Source organism: Suncus etruscus, chromosome 3 (genome assembly GCF_024139225.1).
Source record: "Suncus etruscus isolate mSunEtr1 chromosome 3, mSunEtr1.pri.cur, whole genome shotgun sequence".
Classification (NCBI taxonomy): Eukaryota; Metazoa; Chordata; class Mammalia; order Eulipotyphla; family Soricidae; genus Suncus; species Suncus etruscus.
In genome coordinates, this window is record NC_064850.1 from 156,394,433 (window position 1) to 156,419,594 (window position 25,162).

A 25,162-nucleotide genomic window follows, 5' to 3' on the forward strand; every position below is an offset into this window, starting at 1 on the left:
CACAGGACAAACACCAGTTTGAATCCCTGAGCCTGCCAAGGGCGATTTCTGAGTGCAGAGTCAGGAGTAACCCAGAGCGCCCCTGGGTGTGGCCCCAAAACTAAAAAAAAGAGATTTACATATATATATATATACATATATATATATATATGTGTGTGTGTGTGTGTGTGTGTGTGTATGCATATATATGAAGGTCAATCTTATATGCTCATCTTGTAATAAATAACAGGTTTTTTAACTAAGCATATAAATATGTCTTCATTTTGTTCTCTGTATAAAATGCTATCCATTTTGAGTAATTGAGAAAACTAAGAACTTCTCAGATTGAAGTCTATTTATGCCAACTCTGAAGATTCTGTTAAGGTATAGCCCAGGTCTTTAAAAAAAACTCCCAAGTGTACTTGGTGCTAGCATTTTTAGCAATGACTACCTCCTTTATATTTTCTTTGGCTGAAAGCTATCTGTGTAGGGCAAAGATATTCATGAGGAGTGAAAAATCCAATAAACTAAGGTGTGTTGTGTGTGTGTGTGTGTGTGTGTTTTGGCGTGAGTGCATGTATGTGTGTGTATTTATGTGTGCTAGAATAGAGGTAGAGAATTGAGTTTGTAGTAAGGGTTTATGTGTTTTACACCAGATAATCACTAAATGTACATAGAACTTACAGAGAAGTGCAGGGAAGTTTACCAAAATTACTAAATTAACATAAAAAGAGGCTTTCCATGATGCCATATAATTTAACATTTATTTCATCTGTAAAATAAAATACATTTTAGGGGCTAGAGCAATAGCATAGTGGGTAAAGCATTTGCCTTGCATGCAGCCAACCTGGGTTTGTTCTCTGGCTCCCATATGGTGCCCTGAAGTGATTTCTCAGTGCAAAGCTAAGAGTAGCCCCTGAGTGCTGTTGGGTGTAGCCCAAATCCCCCCCCCTCAAACATATTAGAACATAGGAAATGTCAAAATGATACCTTTTAAAAACAGACAAAAGCACTTCTAACATGCACTTAATATATTTCAAACAATATTTAAAGTTGAATCACCTACCCTGACAAGTTCTTGAGGGAAAGGTCCTCTGGAATTTTCTGGCAAGTTGATTGGTGGGATAACCCAGTCTCTCTTCTGCCTTTGTAGATGGCCATTGTGCTTAGACAATTGTTTTGGGAATACTATCTCTTCAATATCTTGTGATTCCTTTATAGTAAAATATAAACATTTCTAAATACTACGAAAGCATTTTATGAACATACATCAGTATCAAAGGATATCTAAAAATAAAGGGACAGTAGTTTGAACAAGAAAATATTTTAGAGGCCCCTTTATTGTGCCCTTATAATAGAAAATTATAAAAAAATTTTGAATTAGAAAGTACATAAAAATTGACACCAAACAATTTATTATATACCTCCACTGTGCAAACTATTTTCAGTTTCTATATACCATCTTAGATCCTAGTAAAAATTGAGAAAAATTTAATAGTACTCTTTTATACATTTCTCATTAGTTTAAACCACAGTTCAGGTAATGTGCTACTGTACATTAAATTTAGATCTTGATGTGCTAAAATATAATTTGAATTCCAAGAGAAGTTTAATACATACTGCTAAAGAATGTCTCAAATATTTATGACCCTATTAAATCCCACAGAATTAATGCTGTAATTATTCTAAACCTATGTCATCCATGATGGATGCTGCAGATGACCCACTTTGCACACTGAGTATTAATCTTTGCAGGATGTCAACATTTTCTTCTATTTCTCTCTATATCTGTAGACATTTAAGCCATTAGTCCTTGTAGCTTCAGTGAAAATACCCAAGCTAGTTTGATGGAACACAGTGAATCATCACCACCAACAAAAGCATCTTCTCACTCGATTAGTGATCAGTTTCTCACTTTCTATTACCCAAATGATATGATTCCTGTGAACAGCTAATACATTAACAAATTATTTTTCCCATAACAAAAGCACAATACAGACAAAAAGAAAATGGTATCATTTCCTCTGAGACATTTGTTATATTTGATTAAGGGAATGCAACTCACAACTCACAATTAAATACAAAAATGAATGTGTGCATTCCATTATCTTGACATTTATGCATATAAATACATATTGTAGTTCATATATTCAATGATAATTCATGATGTATGAATGCATTATTCCCTCATATATTTGCTTCAAATTCACTTCCAATATACTATTCAAAAAATAAGTTTATTGAGATGTTTTTGTATTTTATTTAATATACCTATGAAGAACATAGTAAGTGTTCAATTATTTTCTATTGCATTGGCTCAAACTGTACTTTTTTGGAAATATCCTTTATTTATTTGGACTCAAAGCAACATTTAATATGTTATAAGGAGTCTAAGAGAGTTAAAGAACTACTTCTAATTTAAATCTCAGCTATACAATTTTTCATTATATTTTTGATTAGTTATGTAATCGTGGCTCGAGTTTATTTTGATACTGAAAACATCAGAATTCTATTGAAATTACTAAAATTAAAACATTTAAAAAACAGAATATACATTAATATGATGCAAAGCAAAAATATATTGAACTCAAATTGTAAAAATCTTATTTTCAAACATAACCTCAGGTAAAATTTCAATTTTCAAATATAACTTCAAGTCATATTTCAATATCCTACCTTTACTGGATCTTCAGTTATAGTTGGCTTGAGGCTCAGTTTTACTGCTACTTGCCACTTTTCCTGAGTCTCTTTGTCTTGGGCATATATTAGAAACTTTGCATGCTCAGAGGAGAGGGGAAAGCTTCTCACAGCATACACCATACCATCTTCATCCACCTTAAAATCTGCTGGTTCACTGCTTTCATACTGTACTTTCCGCTTTCCATTACAGTTGCTAAACTTCACTGTAAAAGAGAATAATAAACCTGAGATGCTGATTATGCTATAAGGGCAAAAAAAAGAACTTTTATATCTTGTTTAAGTTCCAGGATTAAGTAGAATAGCATGAAACAGAAAAGTTTTATTTTTATATTATTAAGAAAATTCTCATAGTAGAGGTCCCTGTCCAGTGTTTAGAAGCTGTTTCCTAGCATTTCCTGTTCTCGCGCTGTCCTTCCTGTCATAATCCTGCTTAAGTACCTGGATCTCACCAATAGTGCCTGCCACAGTCTAACACCTATCCCATTCATCCATTAGGTCACAGCTCAAAGAGTATTTAAATGAAGGTCAAACAAGTCTCTGACTTCTGTTTTTCTTTAGAAGCTTAAACTTGGCTACAATACTTTGATATTCTGATACTCACTGTGAGGGGAAACATCAGGGCAAAAAAAGAAAAAATTGTTAAGCCACATAGCAAAAATTAGAACAGTGGGGCCAGAGTGGTGGCACTAGAGGTAAGGCTTTCTGCCTTTCAAGCGCTAGCCTTGAACTGATCGGGTTTGATCCCCCGGCATCACATATGGTCCCCCCAAGCCAGGAGTGATTTCTGAGAGCATAGCCAGGAGTAACTCCTGAGCGTCAAACGGATGTGCCCCCCCCCAAAAAAAAAACAAGCAAAAAAATTAGAAACAGAGAAACTAAAATAGAGAATTAAATTTGATTTTGTTAAAATTGATCAGAGTAGACTGCAAATGTTTAATACAGATCTGAAACAGGTTTTTGGCCACAAAACTATTTGAAGAGAAATTACTAGTTTGTAGATTCATACAATATTTTGTGGATAGTCGGTTTATAGGTATGTCTCAGTCAGCTGTAAATATAAGACTGGGTATACAGGTAAGGTTAGGGACTTGATGAGTATATTAAAGAGGAAACTGATAGGCTTCTTTATTTTAAAACCAAACTTAAAATAGGAGTAACATGTTTATATATTGTTTTAAGACTAAATTAATAAATGTATACATTAAATACCAGATATAAAAATAATATATTGAGTTAAAAAACATGATTTACAGTTACTGATCTTGAGTTTTAGGCATATAATGTTTAAACACCAGAACATGATGGCTGATTACTGCAGGACTGCTGCAGTGCAGGCCTACCCACCCTCCTGAAAAAGGGGGTGCAGTCCTGGCAGACACTGCTGAAAAAAGGCCAGCTGTACTCTAGGTTAGTGCTTGGGAGGTTAGCGACAAGGAGCTTACTAAAAATAAAATATCTAATGGGACTTAATAATGCCAAATAGAATAGATGAAAAATGGTGTGCCTATGCCCCTTCCAGTTAGACAAGTATTGCTAGAAAACACCTTATATACCCTAAGGTGCCTTTTCCAAAGTTGGAAGAATTTACAATAATATTATTTGGCTGGTCACCTAGTAACATGTACGGAATGAGAACATTTGATTTTTTAAGTTTTTTTTTAAAGGAAAATTTACTATCCTTACATCCTATAGTTAAAATAAACTGAATCATGTCCTGCTTGCCCCATGCTGAAAGTGTTCATTTAATTAACAGCCACTAAGCAATGAATTTAATACCACAAAAACGTTTTGGTCTTTTGGGTCTTTTAGTAGCAATGCTTAGTTAAGTTTTAAGAGATGATTCTGTTGATTAATAGTGAATATTAATGGGGTACTAGTGAAGATATGGCTAAAGGGAAAGACTGATTTCTATTATTTCTTTTTAGGGTAGTGAAACTAATGACTATAGAACAAAGAATTTATGGAAAATACTGAAATGTTCAGACATGTTCAAAATTTACAGGTGGCAGTTTTGTACCAGTGTTGACTCACAATGTTTAACAATGCAGCTATAATATATGTAATGCCTAATATACCATAAGTACCTGCTATTGATAATTTTCTGCTTAAATATGAATGAACATTTTGAATAGATTAACTCAATTGCCCTCGAATGTGTCTGACTTCTGAGTACCTGCCCACTGCCAATCCAAAACTCACTTCCTCCTTTCAAGTAGCTCTAAAGTCCCTCTAAGTGCTGCCCTCTGAGGCTGGCCTGCAGCAACCAATCTCACCAGAAATCTCAGGTTAAAATTTTTAAGCCAAGGACTTCAACTTTTTTAGACCTGGTGACCAGGAGATAGTGGTTGAAAAGATAATTTTCATTTATCTTGTGTGCTGTGCACATTAATGGCACAGTCATAGCATTACATTTTTGAATAAGTATGTAAAAACAACAGCATTTATTAACACTTATCCCCCTCCAAGGTCTTATGGTAATTAAAAGATAAATAATTTGAAATTTACTTTGCTGCTGCTAGGCATTCAGTGACATAGTAACAATTTTATAGCATATTAAGGAATAAGGTACATTTTAAAAGAAAATTTAAGTTTAAAAATGAATTAATTATGAATAGAAGATTTAAAGGCATTTAGTAGCTAAATTATGCACATCTTACATGTTACAAATGCAAATTAACGAATGCTTTATTAAAATTATTTAAACATAATTCTATTTGGATTAAATAAGGTATAACACACATTTATAAACATGGGACCAAAAGTATGATAAAATAATAAAAATATCTAAAAATATTTTCCTTTGAAACATTTAATCCTTTGGAGAAAAGTCCATGAAGATAATATTTAACTATAAAGTAAAAGTAATTCTTTTTTATAAGCATATGACATTCTCTGCTACACATAATAATATAGAAAATATTTTAGAAACCTACTACATAATATACATTGCAAAATATAATCACATACTTTTTTTTGTATTTCTGAACACACTATATACAGTTTATGAACTCTCCTATTCCCCATACAGGAAATTATGAGTTCCTTACTTTCATTAATAGTAATTTACTGAGATAGGCACAAAACTATTGCCAAATAATGAATACTTATTTCCCCTACTAACTGTAAAGTCCCTGATGAAAAATAGAATATTTTATTTAATATATTATTTCCCATATAATCCCATATAAAGTGTCCATAATCTTTCAAATATTTAAAATCCAAGTGAAATTGCATCACTAAATTTTCTAAGTAAAACATTTGTCCTTAGAGTAGAAGTATTGAAAAATATGCTTACGTACTCCATCTTATTTCTCTTGTAAAAAATGATAGTGTGGGTTGCTAATTCTAAAGTCCTCTGCACTGTTCCTTCCATTTAATACTCTCAATGAAATCACCATGAGTTCACACTTGGATTGTTGGATATGCCTCTTGTGTCTTATGCTCCCACACTTAACCTCAGATTTCCCCCTGCTTACAGCCTGCAATGTTCCCTGTAAAATCTTCTAAGCAGCATACAATATTGTCTTCATTCTTGACCGTTTGGATCTCAAAAATTTTTCTTACATCTTCTATAACATATTCTGTCCAGTCAACAGATTTGCCATCATTCCTCTTCCACTGGGAGCCTGTCTCATCATGTCTCTATCCTTTTCTCTCAGACAAGCAACATAACATCACTTTCCTTCCTGTTCTCCACACCCATTTTCTGAACAACAATCTGAAGAGATGGCTGTATGCCCTTTCTGAAAGGTTCTAATTTTTTATTATTTTTTTAACATCTTCTATCCAAGACTCACAGGAGACTTTGGAGGGTACTTCAAAAGACTCATATTTTGGTTTCTAAAAATGAGTCCAAGAATGATAGGGGTACTTTAAATGTTCGTTAAATATTCAAGTACTTCTTAGATTTTCTCCATTCCCAAAACCCAAAGAAATTTTTACATGATTCTGGCTATATATATATAAAGCTGGTATATAAATCAAATAATTATTAAATACATTTATAAAAATATTAGTTTAGAAAAAAGATTTAAGATAGTCTACAACCCCCATAATCAATGATGTGATTCATAACTTCACAGTCTGTGTATAGAATAACATTTTATATTAAAAATAGAAAAATATTGAAAAACTTAGTAATTGTGTCATTAGTTTCTTGAGTAACATCCAGCAACCATAACAAATATAGACTTCTAATAATTTATTTTTTATCAATGAGTTGACTCCAGGCATTGAATAAAACACTTAAGAATTACCAAGTAAACTTTTAACACTAACTTTTGATGGTGGTAGTTATTATACAAGTGGGAAGAAAAATTATAGAGCTCTCTATATTCACAGCTGTTGACACCCAGTCATCTTTTCCCCTTGCAAAAGTGCAAAGGAATCTAACTAAACCCTTGGTGTGAGTTATTTAAGTCCAATCTTTACTGAACAGTTTTTAGTAGGAGACTGGGGTAATAGTTGAAAGGTCTGTAGCACACACTTTACATATAGAAGCTCTGGATTCATCTATAATTCTATACAGTATTTTGGAACTATATAGTGAACTGCTGAGTGTCCTCCAAAACGTAAAACAATGAAATAAAGATAAAATAAGAGAAGTGACATATACCTTTAAAGAGTATGCTACATGATATTTTGAGAGTAATAAATTACTTTCAAAGTTCTAAAACTGGTGTATTTCATAACTATACTACAGGGAACAGTTTGCTAGAGCCTCCTATGTGGTAGAAAGAGGCAAGTGGAGGAGAATTCACATGATCTGCTTGTAACTAAATGTTATCTTAAAATTTCATTCCTTATTTGAACTCAGATATCAGAATGATACTGGTGGTGGGCTGGGGACAAAAAGTTGCATTAGCAAAGATGTGTACTTTTTCCTTTGTAGGAAAAATGATGCTTTTTTTTCTATAAAGGGTCATTGCACATGCTATGAATGAGAAGTGGCTAACCTCAGTCTGACTTTGGGGAAAATTATTTGGAGGAAATTAAGGTCAGTATTGAAAGTAGTTCTATTACTTCTGTCCCTAATTTAAGATAAATCATTTTTATATACTCAATATTATATTACTGTTTTTAAATAAAAATTCATATTTATACTAACAGTAAAGTCAGATAATTGTGTTATATTATTTAAGTTAAAGACAATATTTCCATTACATATGCCCCTTCATGCTTCATTCAATGGAGTGAATACAATAATGCAAAATAGGTTAGCTATCAACTGAAAATGCTCTCCACAGTGAAATATTAGTCCTGACTGTTGTGAACTAATGCATCTATACCTACATCAACTGCACATAATACACATATACCAACTGACTCAGGGTGGTATGTTCTTTCAATGATAAACATAATTTTCTGTTTTTAAGCCACAACTTGCAGGCTTTTCCATTTTAGTGGGTATATGATACTAACTGTGCCACCCCCAAATTCAAATGTGGAAGCACTGCTTCCTGGTATCTTCAAATCTGATGCAAATAGTTTTTTTTTTGGGGGGGGGAAGGAAAGGGACACATAAACTCTGCTCAGGAATTACTCCTGGCACTCAGAAATCGCTCCTGGCAGGCTCAGGGGACCCTGTGGGATGCCAGGTATTGAACCTGGGCTGGCTGCGTGGAAGGCAAATACCCTACCTGCTGTGCTATCACTCAGGCCCCTAAATATGATACAAATTGTAAGTTGGAGAGATAATACAAGGATTCAGGCCCTTGTATAGCTTGTAGGGAACCCCAATTTGTTCTCCAACAGTACAGATTTACTTTGAGTATGCTGGGAATGACCACTGATAACAAAACAGTGAGTAGCTCCAGAGTGTTATAAAACTCCACCTTCCAGATTTTAGAAATAATTTTGAAGGGGGATAATAAAGGTTAAATGAGTTCCAGGAAGACAAAATATGAAATCAAATTTGGGGACAGACAGACATGTTCAAAGAGTTAAAACCAACTGTAGATCAAGAAGAAAATAAAACCTGCTGCAAACCTCTTGCCCTAGGCACCAACTCTCAAGCAGAAGTTAATGTCTGCTTAACCCATCCAGTTTGTATTGCATTATGATGTGTGATCATGGATTCATTTGATTCACTCAAGGCTTAAAATGCAATGAAGAGTATTTTTTTGTATATTTGATAAAATTCACACCTGCCCTATAACAAAAAAAACTTACCCAAGAGAAACTTTCTTTTTTTAAAATATAGATCATTGGAAAAAAATGCTGTGCTGAAGAATCTTACAAACTAATGTAAATTCATATTTATAAATTCTACTTATGATTTTTATCCTTTAAGAATATTTTCCTGGAGGTTTATGATCATATATATATATATATATATGAAAGTTAAAAAATATAGAAGTCATTTTTAGGAAAGAAAGATATCCAAGGGTCATGAGTTGTATTTATTAAAATTTAATTTAAAAGTTAATTTTGTAGGGCCAGAGCGATAGCACAGCTGCACTCGGCTGACCCAGGATGAATACTAAGTGTCACTGGGTGTGGCCCAAAAACTAAAAACAAACAAACAAAAAGTTAATTTTGAAGATCAGAAAAATTAGTCGAATATCATAGACATGTACTATATGTATATGAGTTCACTCCTATTTTTAAACTGTGTTTTAGTGTGTATAGAAATAATAAGATTTTTAACTTTTTATCTTAAGTAACATCAAGAATTTCTATCAGTTGTAATACATGAGCTTGTAAAAATGTGATGGAAAATTTTAATTTATCTAATTAATCACATTTATTATTGTTTTTAGGTCACATTCAGCAGTGCTATGGATTGCAACCAAATCCAGCTACCAAAACCTGTGATCCAATCATTTTAATCATCTTTTTTGGGGACAAACTTTTAATTTAACTTTCATTGTTAGTTCTTGGGTCACTAGTGATACTCAGGTTATTTCTGGTTCTGTGTTTACAGGTTGTTCCCAGCAAGTCTTGTGAAGCAAATTAAGACCTCCAGCAGAAAGAATAGTCTTTAAGCTATTTTTCTAACCCCACAAATTTATTGTATTATTTTCCTTTTTTTTAATTTAGGGGAACTGTGTTTGGGTCATACTCAGTCATACTTAAGGGCTACTTCTAATGTATTCAATGGTTAATTCCTGGCAGTGTTCAGAGAATGATATATGGTACCAGGGATCAAACTGAGTTGGCTGCATGCAAGGCAAGAGATATAACACATACAATTTAACATCTTAACTTTATTTTAAATGAATATACCCACTTGGGAGGTGATATTATTTGGTGACATTAGTAGCAGATGCATCGCATCATGCATATATCAAATGTCTTAGAATCACAAAACATGGTGACTCCTAATACAAATTATAAACTTTGGTAAGTAGAATATGCCACTATTGGTATAAAAATATGTGACAATGATTCAAGATGTTAATACAGGGAAGACTTGAGGATAACAAAAAAAATTGAAAATCTGTATTTGTTTTCTTTAAACTTAAAACTAGTCTAAAGAACATAGCTATTAATTTAAAAAAATAAGAGGAATCCTTAAAGGTGATGTTCTAACCTTCATATTACTAGATAATGCAAAGAAATGGATTGGTATAAATATTCTTGGTCCCTTAAAAACATGAATTACATGTTACGTATTAGTCTGAATTATATATGTAACTGGGTCACAATAACTTCATAAAATACAAATTAAGGAAATACAAATTGATAATTCAAAAATGTCGTATTTCATCAGACATATACAATAAAGTTAAAATTTTATTGGTTTATAAAGAGTCATAAATGTTCTTTTAAAATATTTTTCTGACAGCAATATTTTTATACTTATACACTAATTTTGTTTAAGTGCTCATATAACTCAAAGCAGGTTATGCAAGGGCAGGTTTGATCCACTGTATTTTCAAATTTAAAACCATTTTGTATAAAATTAAATATTCATGGGTAAAAACATTATAATATTAAACAAGAAGTTTATTATTAAGGCTCCCGTATAGTTTGGTTGCAAATATGTAGTTATTGAGCTCTAGCCTACATAAAACTTTGCTAACATGATTAATACAAAATTAAACATCAGGGAAATAATTATTTTAAAGTACTTTTATACTCATAAAAAATATCTCAAATTAATGCTAACTGTAAAACCATAATATCCTTATAAAATATTAACCTGAAACAACGTCTTATATATTAAATGTTTTAGCAGTTAATAGCGCTGCATAAACCATATAAATGAAAATATGAAAATACCTACATATGCTTTATAATTTTTGCTCAAGTAAAACATCATGCAGTATTTAGAAACAATTTAAAGAGAACATGAAAATATTATTGTTCCTATACATGTTTCAGCATTTTTATTGTATTTCCACTATATTACTACTTTGGAATACATATTAGTAATAAAAAATAGTTTCGAAGTATTAAATAATTTCCTCTTTCATAAGTACGAAGCATATTTTTTAATTACTTAAGTATCTATTAATAAGAACATGGGAGGGAGGGAATGTGGGGATATGTTTCAGCAGTGCATTTTAAAATTTAGATACAGTGCCGGAGAGATAGCATGGACGTAGGGTGTTTGCCTTGCATGCTGAAGGACAGTGGTTCGACTCCCAGTATCCCATATGGTCCCCTGAGCCTGCCAGGAGTGATTTCTGAGTGTAGAGCCAGAAGTAACCCCTGAGCGCTGCTGGGTGTGAACCAAAACCCAAAAACAAAACAAAACAAAAACTTAGATACAGGGGTGGAGTGATAACACAGTGGTGGGGTGTTTGTAGGCTTACCAGGGACTGACCCCGGTTTGATCCCTGGTATCCCATATGTCCCCTGCGCCTTCCAGGAGTAATTTCTGAGTGCAGAGCCAGGAGTAACCCCTGGATGCTGTCAGGTTGGCCCCCAAACCAAACAAAACAAAACAAAAGAAATAACATAAATAAATAAATAAAATTTAAATACAATTAGGATATAATTTGTTAATGTTATATTAGTGATTTAATATTTACATTTATTATGAAATTATATAGGTAGAAAGTTCAATTAACAACTACCATCATGCATATTTAAAAATTTGTGATTAAAATTTTAATTGTTCATTATTTTGGCAACTATCAAATATATAGTATATAGAACTATGTCCACAACCATATTTCATATTTTCTCTTCAGACTTATTTAAAGCTAAATTTATATTTCTTAATACTCTCCTATTCTGTCAATGCTCAAAACCACTTTTCATAACAACCAATCTGTTCTCTGTATCCATGAGCTCATATTTTGTCTTTATATTCCACATACAGAAAGAACATATGGTATGTGTCTTTGCCCATTTGATTTATTTCACTTAGGATAATGTTTTAGAGGTTTATCTATGTTATGGCAAAGGTAAAGAGCTCCTTCTTTGTAACAGCAGAATAATATTCTATTGTACTGTCAGTGCCTATGTGAGTGCATTTTCTTTATCAATTTGATGACAGAAAATCAAGTTACTTATCGTTTGGCTATTATAAAGACTGCTGAGGTGAATAAAGGAATATGGTTCTCTTTTCAAGAGAGTGTTCTTGCTTTCTTTGAAATAATATCATTACTACATAATATGTTGATTATGCTGTTAAATTTCTGAGTAACCTCTATATTACTTCTTATATAGGGAACACCTTTACATATTCACAATAATAATGTTTGAAGCTATCCTTTCTTTACAACCATACCAGCACTCATTGCTTCTAATAGCTGTTCCAAGATGTGTGAGATGATTTGAGTTTCCAGTGGCAAATAAGTACTACCTGCTAAGTTCAAGCATACACAGGTATTGCTCTACTAGCCATATTTTTTCCATAGGATTTGAAAATGTGACATGAAATCACTCACAAATGAATCCTTTTTCTCATTATTTCAAATCTACAATATCTATGTGTATGTTTAATATTTTTTACATGGCTTTTGCAGTTTTTAATTAAGTTCACTCAGGTGCTCCAAAATGTCTGTTAGCTAAGCTATTTTTTCAGGTGGATAACTCTCCAACAATTCTACAATGAAGAACATTAAAAACTGACAATCCATGTTTCTATTAGCTAATAAAGTGAAAATAAGCTCTCCTTTGGACAGCTTGCGCTCTTGGTATATATCTACAAATATGGTCTTCTAATTCCTTTATTTATGCATAAAGCTGTAGTAATTCATCTTTATAACATCAATTTATGGGGAATTCGAATTTATGAGCCCACTTTTATATGCAAGAACTTCTATGTGAGTAAAACTTATAGAATAATGGGTATTCAAATTTAACTCAATGTTTCTTTCTTCAGATCATTTATATTCTTTCCATCCTCATGCCCTTAGGCAAGAGCATCTTTCTCATTTTTGCTTAACATCATGTTTTAAAGCGATTGTTTTCTTGAATATTAACCAATAGAGCTTAATCTTTCAAATTATTATTTTGCAAGTCTTGGGATTAAACCCATGCTTTATGATGTGAAGATGCTTTACCTCAGTAAATGTTCTTTATCATTGAGCCATATTCTCAGTCCTTAGTTTAATCAACTTTTGACTGGTGCTGTCACTATGATAAGTAGGATGCCTGCATTACTTCCCCTGAGTGTCTAATTCAAAACTAGCTCTTTTTCTCTGTCTTCAACATCATTGGCTCCTGGCACATAATTAGTGATATCTACATAGCTGTAAAATAAAGAACTTTGCAACTGTACAAGGCATCTTGGCATAAAACATTAAATGCAATATCTTATAAATGGCTTTAAGATTTTGATAAAATAATGATTTCCTCAATCTCCAAAAGGAATTTTTCAGACTTTATGCTTAATAGAATCCAAGATTTCTTTGGCCTAAATTGGCTATTCTGAAGCATGGTATAAGCCAAATGCCAATATATTTTTTTAATCTGTTGGAATATTATGGTTTGGGCAAGCATTACTGAGTCCATAGGGTTGCCAGTTCTTCCTTCTTTCTAGAAATTCTGGATGATGACTGTTCTAATTTCCCTTACCTATTTGTATGACTGCATGGTTTGTGTGGCCCATAAAATATGAGGATTGATGTGACAAACATATGTCCCAGCAAAATATTTAAGAGTTGATGATATTTCCAACCTACATGTAATTAGAAGGAACGTGTCTGATATAGAAAACATAAGACTGAAGGCTCCACAATGAGTTAATACAATTAAAGTAAAACTGACTCAGAGAGTCACTTACAGTTTTTCTGTTACCCAAAGAAGCCTTTTGGTAACTAACTGTATCCTCATCTATATATTTCCTTATAAAGTCCCCAGTTGTGTAACCTAAAACCTGTTAATGCAACAAAATTAGGAAAGTATCTATAAATCAAAATACATTATGAAGAAAATCCATAAAAAAATTTACTCCTACAAGTCTTCGTTATTTTATATAGTGTATTGCTTTCTTTTTTTAATAATGCTCTGTAAGTGAAATGAGGCAGAGGGAGAGGGATAGACATAGGACAATCACACTCATTTGTAGGATATTAAAAATAAAACACAAGATAGTATAGTAGTAAAACAAAGATACAATAGAGATGAGGGTCAAGAGGACCATACCATAGTAGAAATCTTGCCACAAATTGAAGGTAGAGTACAGTTAGGGTAGAAAAGCAAACACTATGACAATGACAGTTGGAAATGATCCATCTGGACAAAAACTAGGTGCTGAAACAAAATAAAGTGATATGCATTTACCCCTTTAGTAACAATACTGCAAACACAGTGCTTAAAAGGAGAATAAAGAATGAGAATGAGAGAGAGAGAGACAGAGAGCGAGAGAGAGAGTGAGCGAGAGAGAGAGAGAGGAGAGAGAGAGAGAGAGAGAGAGAGAGAGAGAGAGAGAGAGAGAGAGAGAGAGAGAGAGAGAGAGAGAGAGAGAGAGAGAGAGAAATAAAGAAGCAGTATGTTTGTCACAGAGGCAGACAGGGGAGAGGGCAAGGAGAAAGATAGTTAAAGTGAGGACATTTGTGGTGGGGAATGTGCATAGGTACAGGAGTTATTATATATTATATAACTAAAAATCATGCACAATTTTCACATGTAACTGTGAAAAAAGAAATAAGATCTTGTGCAAAATAAATTAGAATTAAAAAAGATAAAAAACACACAAAATATTTCACTATAAAATTTATTACATTAGATTTAAATTAATCATGTAATGATGAAATAACAACTGTATACAAAATATCACAAATAAAAATGGAAAAAGAAAGGCTAAGATATCCTTCTTTAGTGTGCAATTAGAAAAAATAGTGAAAACAAGCAGTAAGGTAACAGGGAAGAGTTATTGTGGTATCAGTGTAAGACATTTAGATTTTCAATAACCTTTTCACACAATTTTATTTATTATATGAGAAGATAAGCAGTAAGATTATTGTGTTTTCCTGTATATGCATTCTAGCAACAAAAATTGAGCTGCTATTAATTTTGATGATAGTCTTCTTCCAGGCATCTTTATGCCATGAAATTCAGTGAATGCCCTTTCTTTTGACAGTATCCAGATAAAGAAAACTAAAATTATCACTGCTCAGGCACATTCTCCTTTTCTTTCAGAATGTGTGCATTAACAAATTGTACAGAAATATAACTACCTCTAATTAAATTACTTTGACAGAGAACAGGTTGTGAGGAAGTTTCTTATCCCAAATGTATGTTATCTGAAATTTGTTTCAATTTAGTTAAATGTGAAGCTCAGGCTACTTCTGACAACAAATAAGGAATCTAGGTTCTGCATTTTTGTGGCAGGTATTTGTTAATTTTAAAAGAAAAAATGTTTTTAATATACTTCACTAAAAACATAAATTCTTGAAAACTGGTTTCAAAAACACCACTAAAACTAGAGAAAAACTAAACTTGTCTTTATCAAGTTCAACCATATGATGTTAAAATATGTCAGACTGGAAAGAGTGAAAATCTTCCCTAAAGTTTCCAACTTATTTGAACATGAGCACACTAAAACAGAAAAGAATGTTACCTGTCTTATTAAACTTAAATAAAGGAATGACATAAAGACAGGGAGAAGGCTCAAAATGTCTGGAGCATGCTTCATAATTTCTGTTACCTCACGGTTTCTGAAGAAAATTAACACATCCTTCAAGCACTGCTAGGTGGAGCCCCTCATAATGCAAACAAAGTACCATAATGCCTGATAAGTAAAAAGGTAATTTACTTGTAAGATATTTCTTCAGATGAAAGTAAAAGCCTAATGAATTATTAAATTCAAAACATGTTTCCTTGAGCTTTGGTTGCCCAAAATTCCCCTCAAAGAAAATAAAGTAAAATAATTTGCTGGCAATTATAACTGAAAGTGAAGTTAAAAAATACATAGGCAAAAGTGTATGCTAAATACTTAAAAATAATTTACGAAATACTTAAGACAATAGAAAACTCATTATCATATACAAAATGGTAGTTTCATATATGTATGAAAAACTGTTCTTGAACATTTTACATAAAATAGCTATTATTGAAAACATGAACCTTCAATTATTGCCAATTCTTTTAAGATGCAAACTTACTACTCACTTTTTAAATACTAAAAACATACTTTCAATAAAAAGCAAACTTTAAAATTTCCCAAAAGTAATACCAGATCCCCAAATAGTATGTGCTTTATTTTAAAGGCTGTCTATACTACAAACATTAATGTCTGCAGTTGAACACTAGCAGCATGATACCTCTTAAGCATTTAGTATTTGAAGGGTTCCATAAAATTTCAGCAATATTATTAGTACTTAAAAATTTCAAAGAAGCCATTCAATTTTTTATAACCTCTAAGTTTCTCTTAAAGTTTAATTCATAAAAACAATTAAAAATCTAATATTTCCTTATAACCTGATGATAAAACAAGGCCACCATGGATATCATTGTGGCCTTAAACACCTTTCAACACTTTGAAAAAAACTGATACATCCTAAAAGCTGCCCTAGAAGCTGAGAGTATAATTCCAACCACCTAAATAGATATGTCTTATATTTAGTTCAACTCACTAACATAAAATTACAAGAAAAAATAATGGCAAGATTTTATGGTATACTTTAATCACTAACCTAGAAATAACAAAAGGCTAAAGAGCATTTGCCTTTATATTAATTTTTTGAACCATAGCTGTAGTGATCAGGAACTATTTCTGGCTCTTTGATTGGGAGCAGACCCAGCAGGGTTCAGGAGGCCATAGGTGACACTGGTAACTAAACTGGATTTGACTACATAAAATGTTCTTATTTTACATCCTATACTATTTATTCCTACTTTTTTTATTGAAGTTTATGAGTCCATGCTGGGAAGTTTTGGGGGGTCTGACCCAATGGTGCTTAGAGAACCATGCAATGCTAGGGATGAAACACTGTCCTCCTTATAAAAAGCATGTGTATTCATCTCTTTGGGCATCTCTTCAGGTCAAGGAATATTCCTTTAATATCAATTAAATGTATTTCAAAATTATATTTTATGTTTGTTTGATTTTTATTATAATAAGCCAGTCATTTCAAAATTGTTTAAAACAGAGAACACAGTTTTCAAAAATGTCCCTCCATCATGGGTAATGTTAACATCTACCTTTGTAAATAAACCAATTTAGCAATCTGAATAACTGGGTAAGAAAAGTTGTTTCAACTGACAATAACAAAGGATCCAAATATTCCTTTTGGATAAAGTATTGTTTTCTATTTTAACAATTTCATTAATTACATCAAAGTAAATAGGATGGTCACACTACAACATGATGGCCACCTCAGACATGCTCCACCAAGGTGTAATTTATATGAAAACATTTTAGTTGTATCACTATTCCGCCCAGTGGGATTAATCTTCCTGAATGCCACCGTTGAGCTCTTCGGCATACTTATGAGAGATCAGGTATCTTTAGCTTTTACAGAGATAAAGTTTTTATATATTTAAATTGCTCTCTATAAATATAGGAGCATGAATTAAAATACTTTCATTACATTAACTAAAGTGATGTCAAGTAGAGGATGCACAAATCCGTTTGCAAGTTATCATTTCCCAATCTGTTTATATTAGCTATAATAAATTGAATTAAGTTGAAACAATATCCTTGTTTCCTCCTGACAAGTAGCTGCAATAAGCAGATTAGTTTGACATATTTTATATAAAAGCCCTGGTAATATTAATTGTTTTAAGATGACATACTAAAATTTACAAAAATGTCAGAGTAGATATTTGATTTCCAGAGACTAAAAATGAAATAAAATAATAAGTAATAAATAATTAAAGCAAAGAAAGAAAAAAGACACTTAAACAGGAAAGATGAAAGACATATTAAATGTAAATTTTTCAGCTAAAAGAAACTCTATTTTAGAAATAGCATGGAGGTAGTGCATTTGCCTTGCATACAGAAGGACGATGGTTTGAATCCCAGCATCCCATATGGTCCCCTGAGCCTACCAGGGGCAATTTCTGAGCATAGAGCCAGGAGTAACCCTGAGCACTGCCAGGTGTGACCCAAAAACCAAAATAAAAAAAAGTTTAAAAGAAGAAACCCTATTTTAATAAAAGTATTACATAAAGCAAGAACAGGTAAACATGCAAGTGTTGGAGAGAGGCTTCCCTTTAATAGAGCTTGGTAGAGCGGGTCACACTTTTGTTGTTTGGGTTCCCTATCTGGCTATGCTCTGATAAAATCAGACTTACTGCAGGTAAGGCTAGTTATCTTATCCACTAACTATTGTTAGAGGTCTGGGCCTACTTTTCTGAAGTACTTCCTTGCTCTAAGTACACAGCAATAAAAGGTAGTTTTAAAAATTTTTTTCATTGTGGACCACTTCCATTAATGCTCAGGGCTTATTCCTGGCTTTGCATTCAGGTATTTACTTCTAGTGATGCCCCAAGGGCATATTGGATGCCAGGGATTGAACCCACTTAGCTGCTTTTAAAGTAAATGCCTACCCATTCTACTATCTCTCTGGTTCCCTGATATTTTTTTAAAGTCATATACCAAGCAGGCTAAAAACAAAAACATATGAGTGAGAATGAAAAAATCTAAAATGACACTTGGATAGTTAAGTTTATATAGGGTCAAGGGGCTTATAAATGAGACAAAGTAGATAAGAATCTAGGATGCATGTAGCAAAAAATAAGAAGACTGAAACTGAGGGGCTGGAGGATAGCACAGTGGTTGGGACATACTCAGATTCTATTCTAAGCATACTATATAGTCTCCCACTCTGATAAGAGAGATTTCTGAGCACAGAGCCAGGAGTAACCCCTAAACATAGCTGGGTGTGGCCCAAACCTCCCCCACAAAAAAGACTGCAACTGATGGTACTTTGTTGGAAGGGCAGAATAGCAAGAAAACTATAATCATATAAGAAACTTGAAATTACCAAATGATTATGCATTAAAATGACAGAAAAGAAAATTGACAAAAATCTAATATACTCCAAGATAAATTAATTTCTTGGAACATTCATTTATTTCTCCCTGTCAGCCACTCTTCCATATGTTAAGTTACCCAAAGGTCTTTGGTCAAAATAAAATTATTTAATTAAAAAAAAATAAAGATGTCCAAAGGTTAGTCAAGAGCCTCCATTTCTTTAGGTGATTTCAACCAGCACCAAGATGTTTAAAACCACTTGTACAAAAGAAGAATACTGAATATGTAAGGATACATTTTGACCATTCCCAGAAGGGCTTGACCCTGGCCTGTTAACTTCATAGTTACCAGCTCCACTCAAGCATTTAATGACCAATTCAAACTGAACAGGTATGAAAGTCAACTTCTGATTTACTCTGTTCCTCAACAGGAATTCATTGCAAAGAATTTGTCTCTTCATGGAATATCAGACTTTTTTTTTCTATTTTTTGTTGTTGTTGTTGTTGTTTTTGGGCCACACCCGGCATTGCTCAGGGGTTACTCCTGGCTGTCTCCTCAGAAATAGCTCCTGGCAGGCATGGGGGACCATATGGGACACCGGGATTTGAACCAACCACCTTTGGTCCTGGATTGGCTGCTTGCAAGGCAAACGCTGCTGTGCTATCTCTCCGGGCCCTGAATATCAGACTTTTAAATTTAAGCCTCAAGTTTAATTCCTGTCATATACCTCAATTTAAAAAGTTCTAGTATTTCTACCTTCAAAATATATTAGTAATAAGGCCACTTCTGATCACTTCTTCAATGACTGTCTTATCCCCAGGCATTAACTGGGCTGAAGCATGGCAAAAGCATCTAGCTTTTCTATCAGTTTCACATTTTGTGACACCTTTATTTAAAACATAAATTAGAACATACTCAAAGGCTTCACTTTGTACAGAGCACAAAATCCATAGCTAAAGCCCTTGGTCATAAAACTTCATTTCCCTCTCCTCTTCCAAGATCTCATGGGGCCTCTGCAATCAGGTAGGCTTTCATCTGATTCAGCAGATAAACCAGGTCAATACTAGCCATGTGTACTTTTCTGTAAATTTAAAATATTACACAATACCAGAGAGAGGAACAAAAGAATAAAGGGATAAGAGAATAAGCAAGAAAACTTAGAAGACTAGGCAGGAAAGAAAAACAATGTTCAGGTAAAAGTTTATTAGGTATGTTCATTTTGTTTCTTTGTAAACTTCATTGATAAAAGTTACCTTTCTTTTTGAATTTATACAGCTTTCTTTATTTTCTTTCCCTATCACTGGCATTCAAAAAATTGGGTGGTTTGTTTTGTTTTGTCAAACCAGATAATAAAGCCTTTATTTTTTTAAGTGGGGGAATTGGTGTTCTAGACAATTTTATGATGTTTAGACAATTCCTGACTCTGTAGTAAAATCACTCTTCATGGTGCCAAGGAGTCTCCAAGGGATGCTGAGGATTGATCAGGTTCCGCTCTTTGCAAGGAAAGTACTAGGTTGCCCTTGCACTTTCTGGCTCTTGACTAGAGGTGAGTGGCATCTGGTATGCCTGAAGAGTGGCATGGTTATAAACATCGTAATAAAAAATAAGCAACCAATCATGAACAACTTTGTAATCACGGTGTTTAAATAAAATGCAATTTTTTTATAAAAAAATAAGCATCTAGACATATGTTTATAATTTAATTACTGGCTTAATGACAGAGACTGCAAGCATGACTGACACACCAGAGATGAGTCAAGTCTGTGCTCTACTGCACCAATCTTAAACAACACTGGATTGAAAACTCACGAAGTCAGTTGGTCTCACAGATTGAACTATTTTAACTAGCTTTTAAGTAGAAAAATCAGACAAACAAGAATGGTCGGTGTTTAGACAATATTTATTCATACAAAACCTTCTCACAATAAGGACTAGTATGATTAGCATAAAGTAATTTAGAGCTAACCATCTCACCCACCAATCATAACTTCGCTTTGGTAAGGTTATATAAGGTGACTTTTAAAATAAGAAAATCAAGGACAAAGGTTGTGCCCACTTGCTTAGATCCAACATCACTTGTAAATATTATGACATTAATCTATGTGTAGATTATCTGCACATGAATGTCAAGTGTTTAGCATCATATTTTGAACTAAGTGGTCAACTTTATACTACTTCAACCTTTGTGTCACAAGTTCAGAATATATGACATGATGATATGATAGAATTGTGATATCTCATGTAGATATCAGCTCCAATGATTAAAACCTTTCATGTACTTTTGGGGCCAGAGAGATAACACAGCAGTAGGGCATTTGTCTTGCATGTGGCCTGCCCAGGACGAACCCTGGTTCGATCCCGGGCAACCGATATGATCCTCGAGTCTAACGGGAGCGATTTTTGAGCTCAGAACCGCTGGGTGTGGCCTCAACCCCAAAAAAACAAATAAACAAACAAAATCTTTCATGTTCTTTTTTTCCCCTATTGATACATCTTTCCCTCCCTTACATGTAAGGAAATAAAAGACCACAGAAGGGACAGGGAGAAAGTGTAATGGTTAAGGCATTTAAACAGCACGCAGCTGACCACAGTTTGATACATAGCATTGCAAATGGTTTCTCATATATCAGCGGGTAGAGCCCTGAAGGATTCTAAGCACTACAGGAATGGCACTATTGGTCCTTGATACCACCAAGCCCAAGCAGAACAGCATCCCCAAGGCCTATCACTAGTTTCTGAGCTCTATTGGTTAAAAAAAAAAACACCATGACTGGTCTCTGGCCTAAAAACTTCTGTAGAGGCCCTTCTAAATCCAAACTGAAACAAATCAAATCAATGAGATTGAGAAAGTGTAAATTACCTGGAACACATAAAAAGTGGTAGCAATAATGCTTCAAGTTCTCAGGACATTCTAAGAAGTAACATTTCAAACCAAGAGCAGTTTCTATATCTTGCTAAACTGTCTGTACTCATTGAAGAGATTCTAGTCTATTACTCAAAATGATATAGAAAGAGCAGGTCCCTAACATCTAGGAGTTCAATGTAGATTTCAATAACTAATATTAAAGTAAATACAATATCTAACAAGATAATTAAAACTAAAGTTTTTAATAATTTATATTTAAAAGGAGGAAGAGAATTATTTGCAATGTAATGAAAATGGCAGCTTCCATTTGAGCTGAGAATAGAAGGAAAGGAAGATGAGCCCAATAGGCTGTAACAGTTTCTTCACCTAAAACAGATAAGACTTTCGTGGGAGCACTGAATAATTTTTTTTTGAAAGGAGGAGTGGTATGTCTAGTGATACACAGGACTTACTTCTTCCTGCTTCTGTGCTCATGGGACTTTAGAGGATGCTAGAGGCTTGAAATCTGGTCATGTGCAAAGCAAAACTCCCTACCTACTATTTTAAAATCACTCAGGACAATTCTTTTTTTTTTTTAATAAACAGGAAGCAATAGACCAAATTCAGTCCAGGGACCTCAGGACAGGATAGATAGCAGTTGTAGGATGACTAGGTATGGAAGTCTGGCAGTCAAGGTGTCTTCACAAGAAACATCAGTCTTATGTGGAGTGGTGTGACAGAGTAAAGTGGTGTGACAGATTATTTGCTTAGGAGTATTGCAAAAGATGGTTCTCTTAGATAAAAGTTGGGGGGTGTGTGTGTGTGTGTGTGTGTGTGTGTGTGTGTGTGTGTGTGTGTGTGTGTGTGTAAGTCTGGAGAGTGAGTGTAGGAGTGTTTGTTCCTTTTTCCTGGAGCAAATTGGCAAGATAGGACCTTATATTTTGGTGGCAGATTTTTAGTGCTTAAAACTCTGATTGAGAAAAGCATTTTCAGATACATAAAAATACATTAGGCAGAAAAATATGTCAATACTAGCACAAAATAAAGATCTAATTATGATGCACCACTGTCTCATATAATGTCAATAGTTGCATGTGTGCATATCTCTCTGTGTGTAAAACTTGCATATCTTAGATTGAGTTTAGTTTTAAACTATAAATGCCCTTGTTGCTTTATATAAAAAGATTAGTGTCTTCACTCTCTTATCTAATGTTCTAGTAAGATAAGAAAGATTATCTGTGGCAATTTTTAAAGTTGGAATAAATCAAACATGCATAGAATATTTGAGATGATTGTGTAATAAATTGGATTTATTTCATAAGTCACTAAAAATAAAATCCACTATATAACAAGCATGCCTTGTATAAACTATAGTCCAACCACCAAGGGTACTAAATATGCACTTTAATTTGGAGTATAGTAGTAACTGCACTATCTAATGAGATGAATTACTAATAAAGCTAAAGCTACTAAAAAAAAGACTGCTTGTAAAAAGATCAATTCTAATTGTATACATCTCACAAATAACTTTAAATAAGACAATATCATTTTATACTCAATTGAACCATACCCTCTACTACTCTTAACATACATTTCAATAGTAAAACAGTGATAATTTTTTTAGTTTCTTGTCTGGTATAAAAAAATTAAAGAAACAATGAGTATTGCCAGTAAACTCAGTTCTGGATTTGGTTTTAACAAATATTGAGTAATTATCTAAAGACCTTTGTGTGGTAGTTTAGGGAGTCTCACTTCATGGCTGCTAATAGCTTTAAAGCAATTATATACACGCTTTAAAATTAAATATTGCAACAAATCCCTGAGTGGTTATCATCATGAAGGTTGGACTCATGATTTGTGTTTTGTTTGTTTACATGTTTTTAATTTACTTGATGTTTAGCAGATTTTGTTAAAGGAAATAACTTTTTCTGGGACAAAAAACACAAAATAAAATAATCCCTACAAGAGTAAATATTTTAAATATATATTTTAAATTTATGAATCACAAAGAAAAGTTAACATCCAAATTTTAAGTTCTAGGTAACTAGAGATGAAATATAATGATTTAAATAATGGCAATTACTCATTGTTGGCATTCAGTAACAAATTTCTATGCCACTAAGGAATTGTAATTTAGAATAAGATGCATTTCTTTTGCTAATATATGTCTTGTTGTTTGTTGTGTTTGTTTTTTGGTTTTGGTTTTTGGGCCACACCGGGGTTACTACTGGCTATGTGCTCAGAAATCGATCCTGGCTTGGGGGACCATCTGGGACACCGGGGGAGGGGGGATCGAACCACTGTCTATCCTAAGGCAGCCACATACAAGGAAAACGTCCTACCACTACACCACTGCTCCGGCCCAGCTAATAATATGTTTGTTAAAAATACAGAGAAATTCAAGTAGGTCTGTTTGAAACAACTATTCCCAGCATTTACTTGTCGTATTTTCAGCATAAAATAGATTTCTGTCATTTCAGCTTGAGGCATTAAATTGATACACACACACACACACACACACACACACACACACACACACACACACACACACACACGATCAAATGTTACTACTAAGTATTTAAGTTCTAAATTCTGGAACTTAAATAATTTAAAAAAAATGAATGTCATTGAGAAAAGTTAAAACCCAAATTTATTTAGATCACACCTATTGAGAATCAGTTTATCATACGTGGTGCCAGAGACTGCACCCAGGTTGGCTGCTTATAAGGCTAGTATCTTACCCATTGTACTATCTCTTCAGACCCTAAAATGGTTCTTAGATTTAAGTCAGGACATACAAGGTATTTCATTTTATATAAAGTATTTTCTTGCTAACATTCTTACTAAAAGAGGCAGGAAGATAGCTCAAAGAGCTTTGCTTGTGGAAGATTAGGGTATGATCCTGAGCTCCAACATGGGCTGCAAGCATTGCCAGGAATCACCCTAATCATTAAGTCAGGAGTATCCCTGAGGTTCATCAATTATTATTTTAATTTTATAAGTTTCTTCTTTATGTATGATTCATGCATTCTGATTAGATATATGCAAGATTTCTATATCATCAATAGAGATTTCCAAAATATAGGTTGAAAGACATAAAAGGGAAGGGCAAGTTTTGTGTCATCAAGAAAATTGGTGTTGGAGCCGGAGAGATAGCATGGAGGTAAGGCGTTTGCCTTTCATGCAGGAGGTCATCGGTTTGAATCCCGGCGTCCCATATAGTCCTCCCCGTGCCTGCCAGGAGCAATTTCTGAGCCTGGAGCCAGGAATAACCCCTGAGCGCTGCCGGGTGTGACCCAAAAACCACACACACA

At 33.4% G+C, this 25,162-nt stretch overlaps 1 protein-coding gene across 1 annotated transcript in view; it reads right to left on the bottom strand.

Annotated features, from left to right (window-relative positions):
• The window catches only part of CDH2 (cadherin 2), a 273,767-nt gene that overhangs the window by 86,364 nt on the left and 162,241 nt on the right, over nt 1-25,162 (bottom strand). The window contains exons 3-4 of the mRNA XM_049769551.1: nt 2,656-2,882; nt 1,046-1,192 (exon numbers count right to left, since the gene is read on the bottom strand). Coding sequence (XP_049625508.1) covers nt 1,046-1,192; nt 2,656-2,882 — 374 coding nt within the window. The remainder of the gene's footprint in view (nt 1-1,045; nt 1,193-2,655; nt 2,883-25,162) is intronic.